General features: G+C 32.6%; 1 protein-coding gene across 1 annotated transcript in view; it reads left to right on the top strand.

Moving 5' to 3' along the window:
* Positions 1–10,254, top strand: part of Antp (homeotic protein antennapedia) — a 61,150-nt gene extending 50,896 nt beyond the window's left edge. The window contains exon 2 of the mRNA XM_088235809.1: positions 9,542–10,254. Within this exon, the coding sequence (XP_088091935.1) occupies positions 9,542–9,792 (251 nt within the window). The 3' untranslated portion in view covers positions 9,793–10,254. The remainder of the gene's footprint in view (positions 1–9,541) is intronic.
* Positions 10,255–12,697: the final 2,443 nt, after the last annotated feature.

Raw genomic sequence — 12,697 nt, 5'->3', positions numbered from 1 at the left:
AATCATTAATTAAATAGACCCGTTCACGTTTGAAGATAATCTACGTAATGTATTTTTAAAATCCTGTTTTTTTTATGCATGTCCGTAGAATAGTCTGGGTTAAAAATCACTCGAGGATCTCTTTGATAATGGATGATTCTATATCAATCCTCCTGCTTTGGTCCAAACGTCCTACACTAACGATACAAGCGGCGACATCGTGTAGATATCATGTACGAAACGACAAGTTATTAGTTTTCATTAGCGCCGGGAACTAACTCACTACCTGGAATTTAAACACGTCTATCCGAAGCTTTGATTAATAATAAACACGGTCCAAAAAACGAGAAAGCCTCCGCTTAGTCCATTAATTATAAGTACCTTCTTACTGCCCGGTTAAATATAGTTTTCTCAGACGCTGCATCTATTGTACGTACATAAATATTATAATATGTTGTATGTCCCTACAATTTACATATGCAGTACTCAGATTGGACGTCCAGATGAAATACAGCAATTGCTAAATGGATGCGTTCCTTAAAAATAACTTTACAAAATCTAGTAGATATGAACTTATACATATAAGATTTTTAGCTGAAAAATTCTGGCACAGCAAATTAACCTAAATATTTCGATATAAAGTTTCAATATTTTTGTTTCTGTATTATATTATACGTAGATACTTTTGATTGTTTTGCTAAGATATGAGAGGGTTCGTGATACTCTACTTTATTCTTCTTCTTTTAGTGCCTTGCCGGGTCCCCCGACGTTGGCGATCACTACTGCGAAAGCATATGTATCTGTTCTGCGCTACTTTTATATTTCGCAGCCAGGACGACTGCTTATTGATGTACTCACCAGAAAAGATGACCAGAGTGGTTTCCCGTTGCCTTCTCTGGTGAATTTTTCTGTCGGGGTTACCTTTTCTACCTGGTTGGTTTTGGTTTTGAGGCGCCAAAAACTCGCCTTTTATCCTCTCGTTATCTGCTGCGATCACACCACTATGAGTGTGATCCCATTGCACAGGGTTCGCGACGTGGACGCTAACGAGTTGGACTAGTCAGTAGTGCTGCCGATGGAATGTAACTGGGCGTTTGCAGCATTTTATAGAATCGCATCCTCCAGCAAAATGTGCGACCCTACTGACAGTTTGATTGTATTTTCGCCAAATTATTGACATTTGAATTATTGACAGTTCAAACCCCAACTAGTACTACTTTATTAAAAAATGTAATATGACAGATAAATAATTATTAATTTCAATTGTTGTCAGTAAAAAAGATTTTTAAAATCTAGATATTCATAATAGAGTAAGTACATTGTATGATACGGATAAAAGTGGCTATTACAGAAAAAATAGTTTTATTTGAAATTGCGAAAAAAACTTGTTTTACAAAAATTCTATCTCACAAATTTCCAAGCTTGCGGTTCTTCGGAAATGTTATTAATTAAACGGAAAAATCTAATCAACTTTCAAAAATTTTTCAATTTTAATTTGATATCGCATGTAGTTAGACGGCCAACTGCAAAACTGGCTTGGTAGATTCGATTCCCGCCAGTTGCAATAAAAAAATCTAAGACACATTTTTCTCAATTGGTCTGAGTTTTATGGTTAATTTTAAACAACTTATTTTCATATCTTCTCTTTCCTACCTGCTGACTAACCTTAAAAATAGTGGCTTAGCGGGTCAGTTCTTTGAAAAAAGTGTCTTTATGAAAATAAGTCATATTTGTAAAAATACTACAACTGTTTAGTATTTCATTTGAAGGACATATAAGTAACAATATTGCGAAAACCTAAAGTCGAAATCGTCGGTGTGCATTCTGAAACGAATGCATTTAATGCATCTATTGTTATATATAACCTCAAAAGTCATTTGTTTGTTCTAAATTTTAATTGTAAAATAAACGCATGGGCTGATTGCTTAATCGAACAGACGGGAAATTAAATGCCAACATGATTTATTAACTTTATTCGCTAACCTTCAATTACGGTTAGAATGTTGCTAGTCACTTTGGGACATGGTGTGAAAAATTCAATAAAAATAACTGTCTAGTAAACTTTCAGCGGTCGATCATAATAGTTATTGATAGATATTTAAATTTGAAATTAAGGTATTTACAGAGCTTGTTGCCTGTCATGAGCTGGTTTAAAAATCATTTTACACAAAGTTTTATCCACAATGCGGCCAGCGTTTTAACATCCATTTTTCATCAATTTTTCCACATTTTTTTCTCAACTACTGATATGTATGTTCATCTTCATTGTCCCCCTTCAGTTTCTAATGGTGCATCGGGTACACCAACCGCCAGGACGCGCAGGAGCCAGCCCAAGTACTATAAAAAAAATCCAGCGAAAAAACTCATTTTCATTAAAAATTTTCACGACAAACATGTCGGGAATGAAACCCGAGACCTCTCGCATGGTAGGCAAACACGCTGATCACTAGGCCATGCTGCGTACAAATTTAAATAGTCTGTGAAGGGATAATTTATAAACTAGAGCCCTTACAAGTCACAATAAATCTACACAGGTCTCTGTGATGTCAGAAGCTGATTTCGTCATTTTTTCCTGATAAAAGATATTTCCCGTCAAAGATATATGCTATAAAATATTATTATATAGCTTAAAGGGGTAATTTTTCAAGGATTTAAAAAATCTAATCAAAATTACTGCCTAGTTTCGGGGGATGTTTATTAGCCATTATTATTATTAATTATTTAATGAGTTTACATTTATTTTGTAGAAAAACATGGACTATAATCTTAATATTTAAATCGAACACGGATTTAAATATATTTAATTGGTTTTGCCTCGTTACGGGATATTCAAACGAATTTTAAGATGAAGCAGACTGAAGGTACTAATATATTAACATATTACAACAGAGATGAAGAACATATAAGAGAAAGTGATATAGAAGTCCAGGCATCAACACGGCTTATGACCTGTCATTGGTTGGTTCAAGTGGCCACTTTACACACTGTGTAACATTCACCATTTTGCCTATGTTTGAACATCCATATATCTTCGATTCTTCCATCTGTTGATGAAAGTAAAGTTAAAAAGCTGAAACCTTTATAGTTATGAAGAGATTCATTTGATCGAATTATTTCACCTACTAAGGAACGCCGGAAAACAAATTTACAATTTTACCATTTTTAGGCTTCGAAAGACTTCTTTATTACTGATCTTCATATTTGTTGTAATATGCTATTATTAACAGGTCCCATGGAGTTGAATCCAGTCTTTGTCTATAAAAATTTAGACAACCTCAAAATATTTATCGACGCTGGAAAGGAAGTTACCAAGCGACATGTTGCAAATTTGCAAAAGAGCTAAATAAAGAATTTTTTTTTTAATTTATAAAGAATCTCTTATTTTTATTTTTATTTTAATAACATAATTAAAATTTTAACTTTTCTACATAGTAATCACGCCAAAGTAATACATACGTACGATTTTTTTAATTAAAAAAAAAATAAAAAATTGGCTTATCTGTAATGTTGCTACATGTCGATCGGTAACTTTTTCCTTTCCAGCGTCGATATACAGTTATGCAAGTCAACGTACAATAATAGTTTGATGTATTATGCTTATTGCGTCCATATATTATAATTATGGGGAAAAAATAGTTCAATGAAAAGCAAGGTTAATGGTTACTTAATTGATGTGGGAAATTAATTATAAAACCAACATCGGATTCTTCTCTCCTCTGCCAAGGATCCTCAGAACAGTGAACAAAATCTCATTAAACGGTACTGTCGATGTGTTCCTACAGCGAAGGCAAGCATTCAAGAAGCAAGCGGTGTTGTCACTCCTGATTCGCGATGACACACTTAGGTACTATGTTCGCCTAGATTATACCATAATTATACCTCTGTAAATAGATCATAAGATTGTTTAGATTAAGTGTTATCATATAATATATATTCCTATAAGCCTGTTGATTGGCTTAATCCGAATATAGGCACAAATTTCTCGTTTTTCTTATGTGTTGGTATCTTTATTTTTGTTGGCAGCCATATGTTTCTGTCTGGGTTTATGCACTGTTACGTAGGTGTGTGCAATAGCAGCTTTCGTGCATGTACGTAAGTACAAATAATATGTAGCTACGTATGTCATGTATGAACCTACTTGGCTCAACTTCCCGAAAAGCGACCGCCTTATGACTGTCTAGAAATTAATTTACTGCGACACGATGTTAGTTTTGAAGTTTAAATGAAATATCACTCACGAATTTAAAAATAAAAACATCCATCGGCATTATTTCCTCACAAAAATATGTTCTAAATGACAGAAACCCGTCCCAATACGATACACTTTATTTAATATATTTCCTGTTGATTTTGGCAAGTGCATTGTATTGTATTTTTTTGTTAGGCGGAATGAACACTATCGCAAAATCTCTCGATTAATTTCAATGTGACGCAAAACATTACAAATTTAATTATGTATTTTTATCAGAAAGAAAAGGAATTCGAACCAATTAAAATTTTAAAGATTTTCAAAAAGAAAATGTGTTTACCATTGTTGACTGTATAAGTTCAGTTCGTCAATAAAATATAAAAAATGGAAGTGTCATAACTTTCTGGTGTTTTTTTTTATGGAAGGATATGGAAGAAAGTTATTAATAATACACCATAACACCGAGATCAATGGGAAAAAAAATCTTTCCAAGATTTTTTTTTTTTGTAACTGGCGGGAATCGAACCCGGATATATAAAATGAAATGTATCGTATTGGGACCGATTTCTGTCATTTTTGTGAGGAAATAATGTCGATGGATGTTTTAACTAACTGTGGTTAGCTATTTAACCAACTGCGTCATTGGCGCCTGTTCGTATAAAGTATTAATTCTCTGCATCCAAGTGGATGATGTTACACAGTTCTGTGTGTGAAATAGAACCAGAACTCTGGACGAATGTTTTCGACTCGATGGCTTCTCAGATAAAAATCCTGAATAAAGAAACTGACTGGAACTAAGTCTGTCTCCTTGTGTAGTGTTTGACGCATTCATCTACCATTCTTAAAGTCCTGGGTCCGATTCCTGACAGGATGGTCGTGAATTGTTGCATAGGTTTTTTTAAGCGCAATATTTCATTGTACCTTGGCTGGCACCTGAAGCATAAGATTGGTCACCTTAACTGTATTTGGTTTACCAATGCGATGTCATATGCACCACTGAGTGCGGTAAAGGAGATAATGATGGTAAAATTGATATTTGAAATCAAAATAACGATTATTATTTACTTTATCTGACTTCTGCAATAAATGAAAAGCTATTAGTGAATTAATTATATCCTATCATTTTTAGACATTTTACCTTCTGATCAAGATAGCACAGTGATTTACATGCGAATGGTAACCTTTGTTAAATACAATATGACGATTGATTACCTAAAATAAATATTTCTCTATTAATGCGCGTATGTTTAGAAAAATATTTTACACGGCAAAACTGAAGTCATACATACACAATAATGTGCACATAGTAAAACAATATTCATGATTTAGATTTTTATTTTCAAATTGCATAATTGTTATTATTTTGATAAAAAAGTCCAAAACTTCTTACAAGCGCTGGTTAGTTCGAAATTATACTAGATAATTTTAAAAAAACGTTTTTTTCTTCGATTTGAATTTCTTTTACAATAAATTTTCTTTAACCATAGAAAAAAGAACTTCTTTTTTAAATGATTTGAAAATCAGAAAAATAAAATTTGTTCATGGCGAGACGGACGCTACATTAATTTATGCTTTTGTTGAAGTGATATTTTTTTTTACTTATAAACTGAGTGCAAACTTTATTCATCTTACTCTGGACAAAAAAAGATTATCGTTCAGTCAACATTTTTGAAACATAGATTGAAATTATTTTTTTTATTCTACCAATGTCCTGAAAGGAAAATCGAGCATTGTGGCATCTATTCTTTTTTCTTTTTCCACGTCAGCTTTTAGGTGGGGCATGTGGACCAAACCCCTCTCTGAGACCCTATCGCTATCGAGCACTTTCGACTCCTCTCACATCAATCCCGCGTCCCTTAGCTCTACCGAATAAAGCCTAAAGGTCGTCATCGACAGTCTTTCGGGACGGCTGGAGCCCGCAAGCGCAGGTATGAAAATGAGGCGACTTTAGTGAAAGCTTTTTTCAGGCATAAGCAGCAAATTTTCAAGCCAGGTCCATCGCTGCACCCTCACAACCCTCGTTATAGGAAACTGCGGCGTACGTTTTCGGACTTTGATGCTAGTCATGAAATCTAACCACCTTTTTTATTATTAATATTATTATGGATAACTTATATAGCGCCATTTTCGTAATATAATACCTTAAGGGGGCTTTACAAAGTAATTTTGTAAAGTTATCAATTTAATTTAATTTATTTTTTAATTTAAGAAAAACAATGTACTTTGTCACCACATACCGAGGATTCATTCAAATGAATTAGAGAACAAGTGGGTTTTAAGTTTCTTTCAAAACATCACTTCACTCTCATAGTTTTGGACCTCTGCTGGGAGAGCATTCCATGCCGTAGGGCCGGCGACCGCAAATGTGCGTTCGCCGAATATAGTGCGCTGTTTGCGTAGAGGTATAATAACTTTTCCTCTCGACGTAGATGTAGCTGATCTAAGCGTAAAACGTCTGTCAGCTAGTTCATCTGGAATGCAGAGTTGAGCAGAGTTGTGCAGTGACTTTTAAATAAGCCGACAGAGTTTGTTTTCCACCCTCTGTGGAAAACGTAGCCAGTGTAATTCCTGAAGTAGTGGAGTGATATGGCTGAACTTAGAGATTCCAAAAATAAGTCTCGCTGCGGCATTCAATGCAGACTGTAAGCGAGTCATTTTATTCATTGGTAGACCTGCATAGATACCATTACAATAATCGACTCAAGACACTACAAACGCATTTATTAATTGACGGGCGGCATCAACTGGCAAATTTTTGCGTATGCATTTAATCTGTCTCAGCTGGAAAAAGCATGAACTTATCGCTCTACTAATTTGAGCGTCAAGAGAAAGGTCAGAATTAAAGAAGACTCCCAGTAGTTTAACGGTGGGTAAAACGGTACTTCTTACATCGGGTAGTGCCGTATCCTGAATCAAATTATGTCGTCTGGCTGAAGCCATCCATAGTTGTTCCGTTTTAGATGGGTTAAGTGTTAGTCTATTTTCAGCCATCCAGTTCCCTATTTTCTTATGCCTAATATTGTCCTGGTATCTATTATCTGTAAATACACAAATTAATAGTTACATTTATATTTTTTCCAACTTTTTTCTGCGGGTTATTTTATACCGTGTGTACGAAATTGAATTTCATCTACATGCGGAACTAAAACGTTCCAACTTTTTCTTTCTACCAATCATCCATCGCAGTGTGAAACTCATTCAATAACGGCCGAACCCCATCAGCTGAAGGCCTTAGAAAGGTTAATGTACCAAAAGCATGTATACTCACTTATTCTCCCATAATAGCCAAAAAAAGTTCTTGAATTACATAAACAACCAACAACACAAGTAGAACATTAGCGTCACTGTTATAAGGTAGGTACATTAATGACTTAGAACATTAAGATACCCCGTTACGATTTTTCATCATAGCAATAAAAAGTTTGAATCTTTTATTATGATTTGGTGAACGAACAGACGTTTTCTAACACACAGGGTGTCATGCTAAACATGTAATAAGAATCAATTCCAAAAAATGATTTTTTGTATTTGTTTGCATAAATGTTGTTTTCTATGTTTTTTATTTACACATTTTTATTATATAAATCTTTTGAATGAAAATCTGACGAAATATGATAAATCTTTTTAGGCATATTAAGTTATATTTAAATCAACTGGTTTTTCAGTATTTTCAAAACAAAATCCTATATGAACAAATGTCCAATACATCTACTTACACTTAAACTAGGCTTCTTATCTAAAATTCCGTTTTTTTAGAGCCCATCAAAGTTCTCCTTCAAACAATTTTAAAAAATGAAGTATCAGTTTTGTCATCTTTCAACGGAAATATTGAAATAAAAGCCGAGAAAACTGCTTTAAAAAATACTAATGATTGTTTATTTCGATATTCAAGCCAATAAAATTGATTTAATTTTCATTCATTTCAAAGAAACGGTATTAAAAAAACATTTACGCGAAATGAAAATTATTAATTCTTGTCTAGCCATGATGTCAAATAAGTAACAGGGATGTAATAGTGATATTGTATCTCTCTTATTTCTTTAAATATATATATTTTTAAATTTTTATAAAAAATAAATGACTTATAATACTAGTATAAATTTTATAAATTATAGAAAACAGGTTATTTAACAGTATATCTCTATGTTTTTTAATACCTGTATTTCAAATCTCATATTTTGCTTACTGTAGCGCGATTTCACAGCACTGTTTGATATTTTTTCAAATATATTTTTCAAGCGTGGTCTTTAAAGAGTAAATGACAAAATTGAATTTTATATAATGGAATACATCAAGCAAAAAAAATGTTTCCTAGGGGAGTATTTTCCGTCTTGAATCTTAAGGCAGCATTGCAAGATTCATCGTACGTCCAAATAATGAACACTAATGTTTATTCAATACACCACTTTAGTAAAAATAACGCTTTAAAAAGGATCCACATTTTTTAAGGACAATTGATGAACAGAAGGTGAAAATATTGATGTTGTTGTTAAAATGATTGCCAGATAATCATGAAGTCAAACAATGAAGAATTATAATATTCTAACACGCTGTATATTATCCAGTATTGCAACTGGCTAAGACCCGGTTGAAGGCAATGACTAATGCGCGTAGGCGGATGAAATTATTTTAATTGGGTTCGGTAGCAAAAATGTATAAATAAACAATATTGAACTTATATGAGGTGGGTAGAGGTCCGTGCTTCTCATGGACATTGAATAATCGACTCGAGGTGAATAGAATTTGCTTCAGAAGGGTCCCCGATACCGCGTAAGTGGACCAGAGAGTGGTTTATTGCAGACCTTAACAGAGGGAGAGATAACCTGGGCCTCAATTAACCACGGCGTGTTGGTAAACTCCAGCCATTTTATCCCATCTTGAAATCAGCGTTTAAACTGACAGCAGCTCCATTTTGCATGATCTCATTAAAAGTCGTACCCGGCTTAGTTACAACAAAAAAAGGGTTTATTTGATAACGCCATTTTCATGTGTGATCGATCTAAGTTTTTATTATACATCTTGAAAATTCTCTGTGCATTTATGTAATAGATGCAATGAAACCAAATTTATCATCTTTTGGTCTATACATGCTATTTCATTTATTTTTATCGACCTTATTGACGTCTATCATAATTGTCTAGCCTTTGTTTTACTATTATGATACAAACTGATTGATTAAAACTGGTTCTGAAGGGTATACTAGTACCTATTCTAAGATTTTTATGCCCTACATTATGTGTATTTTTTCTTCGTTACCCGTTTTAAAATGTTGCATGTTGGTTTTTTTCTTTCTGAAACTCATAATTCGATACATGTTTTTAAAATTTTACCTATTTCACTCGACTAAATTGAAATTTCTTTCTTTTTTTACAGAAAGGAAGAGAGGCCGGCAGACCTACACCCGTTACCAGACCCTGGAACTGGAGAAGGAGTTCCACTTCAACCGCTACCTGACGCGCAGGCGCAGGATAGAGATCGCGCACGCGCTGTGCCTCACGGAGAGGCAGATCAAGATCTGGTTCCAGAACCGGAGGATGAAGTGGAAGAAGGAGAACAAGACGAAAGGGGAACCGGGAAGTGGAGATGACGCAGATAATATGACACCACCGACGTCACCGCAATAGGAAAATAATTAAAACAAGCTATTTATTTATTTAACTTATCGAGCGACCCTCGGCGTTGTGACGTGATCTCAGCATCAATACCCACAAATTACATACCAATCAAATAATTCGATTAGCGATGCATCCGATATCGATACATCGGCGATGTTTTAGTGTTTAACACTTTTCAAATTCACTATTCGTAACGGTATCGATATCGCCGATACTTTTCTATAATATCGTATCATCAGAAACGCGTATCGATGCATTCCTAATTTTAAAAATTGCTCTTGTATTTTTCAGCCAGAAACACAATTCTTAACAAATAATTCGCAACTGGCTTCTTTAATCAACAAAATTTCAGCATATTAAAATCTCCAAAACGTGTTCACAATTCGTCACGGAACCGAGTCTCGCTTTATTATAAACCTTGAATACACCTGGTTATCAATAGAACGCCAGTTTATACCAATAATACCAAAATAATACATATTATATAATATTTTACATGAGTTTAATGTTCAGTAAAGTAAAATTTCTTTATTCGGCTTTTCTAATAAAAGGTCTACTCGTTTTTATTTTATAAAATAAAAAATGGAAAAATATAAAAAAATTAGTTTTTCGAGAAATGTTCCTACACTTTGTAAATAGCAGTTGGGTTTTGCGGTCGCGCTTCTTTTGATTTCTTAAATTTTTTTAAGGCCTTTTTCTCAAATCATAAATATTCATCGATTGAATATCTCTACAATAACCGTAATGACCTCTTACGTAAACCTAATTTCAAATTAATTATAAATAAATATTGATTTAATATATTTATCGTCATAATTTTAATAGAACGAAGAAAGTTGTACAGATTTAATTTATAGTTTTTTTTTCAAATTATCGATTGATTACCTTAGTTACGATGTAATTATTACAAAATAATTGTAATTATAAATTTGTCTTTTTGTAAAATATTTTTTCATAATCGAATGGTAAGCATTCGTGCAAAATTGTGTTTGTCTTAAGATAATAAGACCGGCCTGGAACCAGCGCGATTCAAACGAATGAAAATGATCGCTTTCGTCATCTTTTTAGTATGATTTTTGTAACTACGCGAGTAACCTCTGGAAAAAAGTGCAGTTCATAATACGTTAGCGTAGCAAACCGTGTTATTCGCTTACGTCCAAATCGTATTAAAAACCAAACGATAGTAGATTCTAACACTTTTGTTCGTCCGAATTTCGCTGATCTACGCGTACTGGTATTCGTATTTACACGATTACCCATACATACGTACATATTACGTACATCTATTTATTTAATGTAGTAAGGCTCTGATTTTCTAGATTTTCTAATGATTGGCAATTACAAATAACGAGTAATAATTTTATCTATTTTCGTTGGTTCAGGAAACGATACTTTATAAAATAGTATAATTCAAATTTAAATGGTAATCTTTTTCCCAGGCGTTCGTTATTCTAAATTTAATAGTAAAACTAAGTTTGAGCCAAACACAGGTACTTAAATAAACATAATTTGTATTGTAAAGATTTGAATGTATTATGTTTTGGAATCTACGACTTGCTCCTTATAATTTCCACCACTATTTATAAACTTTATACATTTTGAGGCCAGTGCAGTGCAATGTTAAATAGTTTACAGCGTAAAGGTCTCGATTAATTCTGCGGTCGTATTTGCGTGAAAAAACATTGCAGTTAGTGAAATTAAGTAAAAAGGTGCGCATGAATCCCCTGTGAATAAAAGACGCAGTGCTTGTGAAGAGAATATTTGTGAAAAAGTGCCATCGTTGGGATTTATGGCGTACCGAGAAGACGAAGATTTGGACTAAGAACAACCGTTTGTCAGGTCAGTGAAAAGTTCAAACGTTTTGTACTTTATAAAATTGTACATTTGTTTTTAGCCTTAGCGTCCGTTGTGTGGGCTTTTCTCGCCCTAGATCTAATACATAGTATTTATATACATCTACGGAAACATTGAGAGTAGTCATAAATTAAAATTTCTTTGAGAATATATGAAATACATTTTTATATACATATTCTGACACCATGATAATAAATTAAGATAAACGAAATACGTAATTTTCGAGTTGTGCGCTGATATACTAAAAAATACTACCTACATGTATACCAAAGTTAGATTACTCCATTTTGTGTGATCAATAATTTGTATTTAAATGAATAATGTAAGGAAACGAAAATACGTAAAAGAATCAGTTTTATTAACTTAACTTAAACCATAATTATTGTAACTCAATTCAAATAAAAATATTTTTGTATAGAAAATCGCTGTTGATTTGATAATTGTCTTTAATTTCATTTTTTTAATACGTACATGAACTAAAATCATTTTTTAGGTTTAGTTATTTATTCGTATTGTTATTACTTTCAGCTGTACCGATTTGATGTGAAAAACAGCTATCATTTTTTTTTCAATTTATCCAAGCTAATTTTTAAAATAATCATTTTCATAGTGACATCCGTACTAAACTTAACTGTAAAAAACAAAAACAAAATTTCAATTTAAAAAAACAAAAAAAATAGATACCTGTTTTTCATTTGATTCGTATTTACATATTAAAAGGCTGTAAAATGTATTTTTTCTCTTAATTTTAATGAATGATTTACCTCAAGGTTGGTTTCTTTACCCTGTCGATTTAAAAAATATTTATACTTGCATATATATAATTAATTTTAATAAGATTATAAATACCTATATGATATTGTCGTATAAATAAATAAAATAAAATAAATAAAATATAATTGTAAAAAAAAACTCTTTTTATTTTACATTACCATAATCACACAGTAAACATGAAATGCAATAAATCGTTCAATTCAATAGTAATTAAATGTATACAAAAAACTTTTTTCAATAGAAATAGTTCAACTTGAGAATTATGAGCTATCGACAAAATGTATCA

The sequence above is a fragment of the Micrasema longulum genome, unplaced genomic scaffold, assembly GCF_059751315.1.
Source record: "Micrasema longulum isolate JH-2025_06_02 unplaced genomic scaffold, ASM5975131v1 h1tg001447l, whole genome shotgun sequence".
NCBI classification, from domain to species: domain Eukaryota; kingdom Metazoa; phylum Arthropoda; class Insecta; order Trichoptera; family Brachycentridae; genus Micrasema; species Micrasema longulum.
This window is presented reverse-complemented; position numbering and strand designations above follow the sequence as displayed.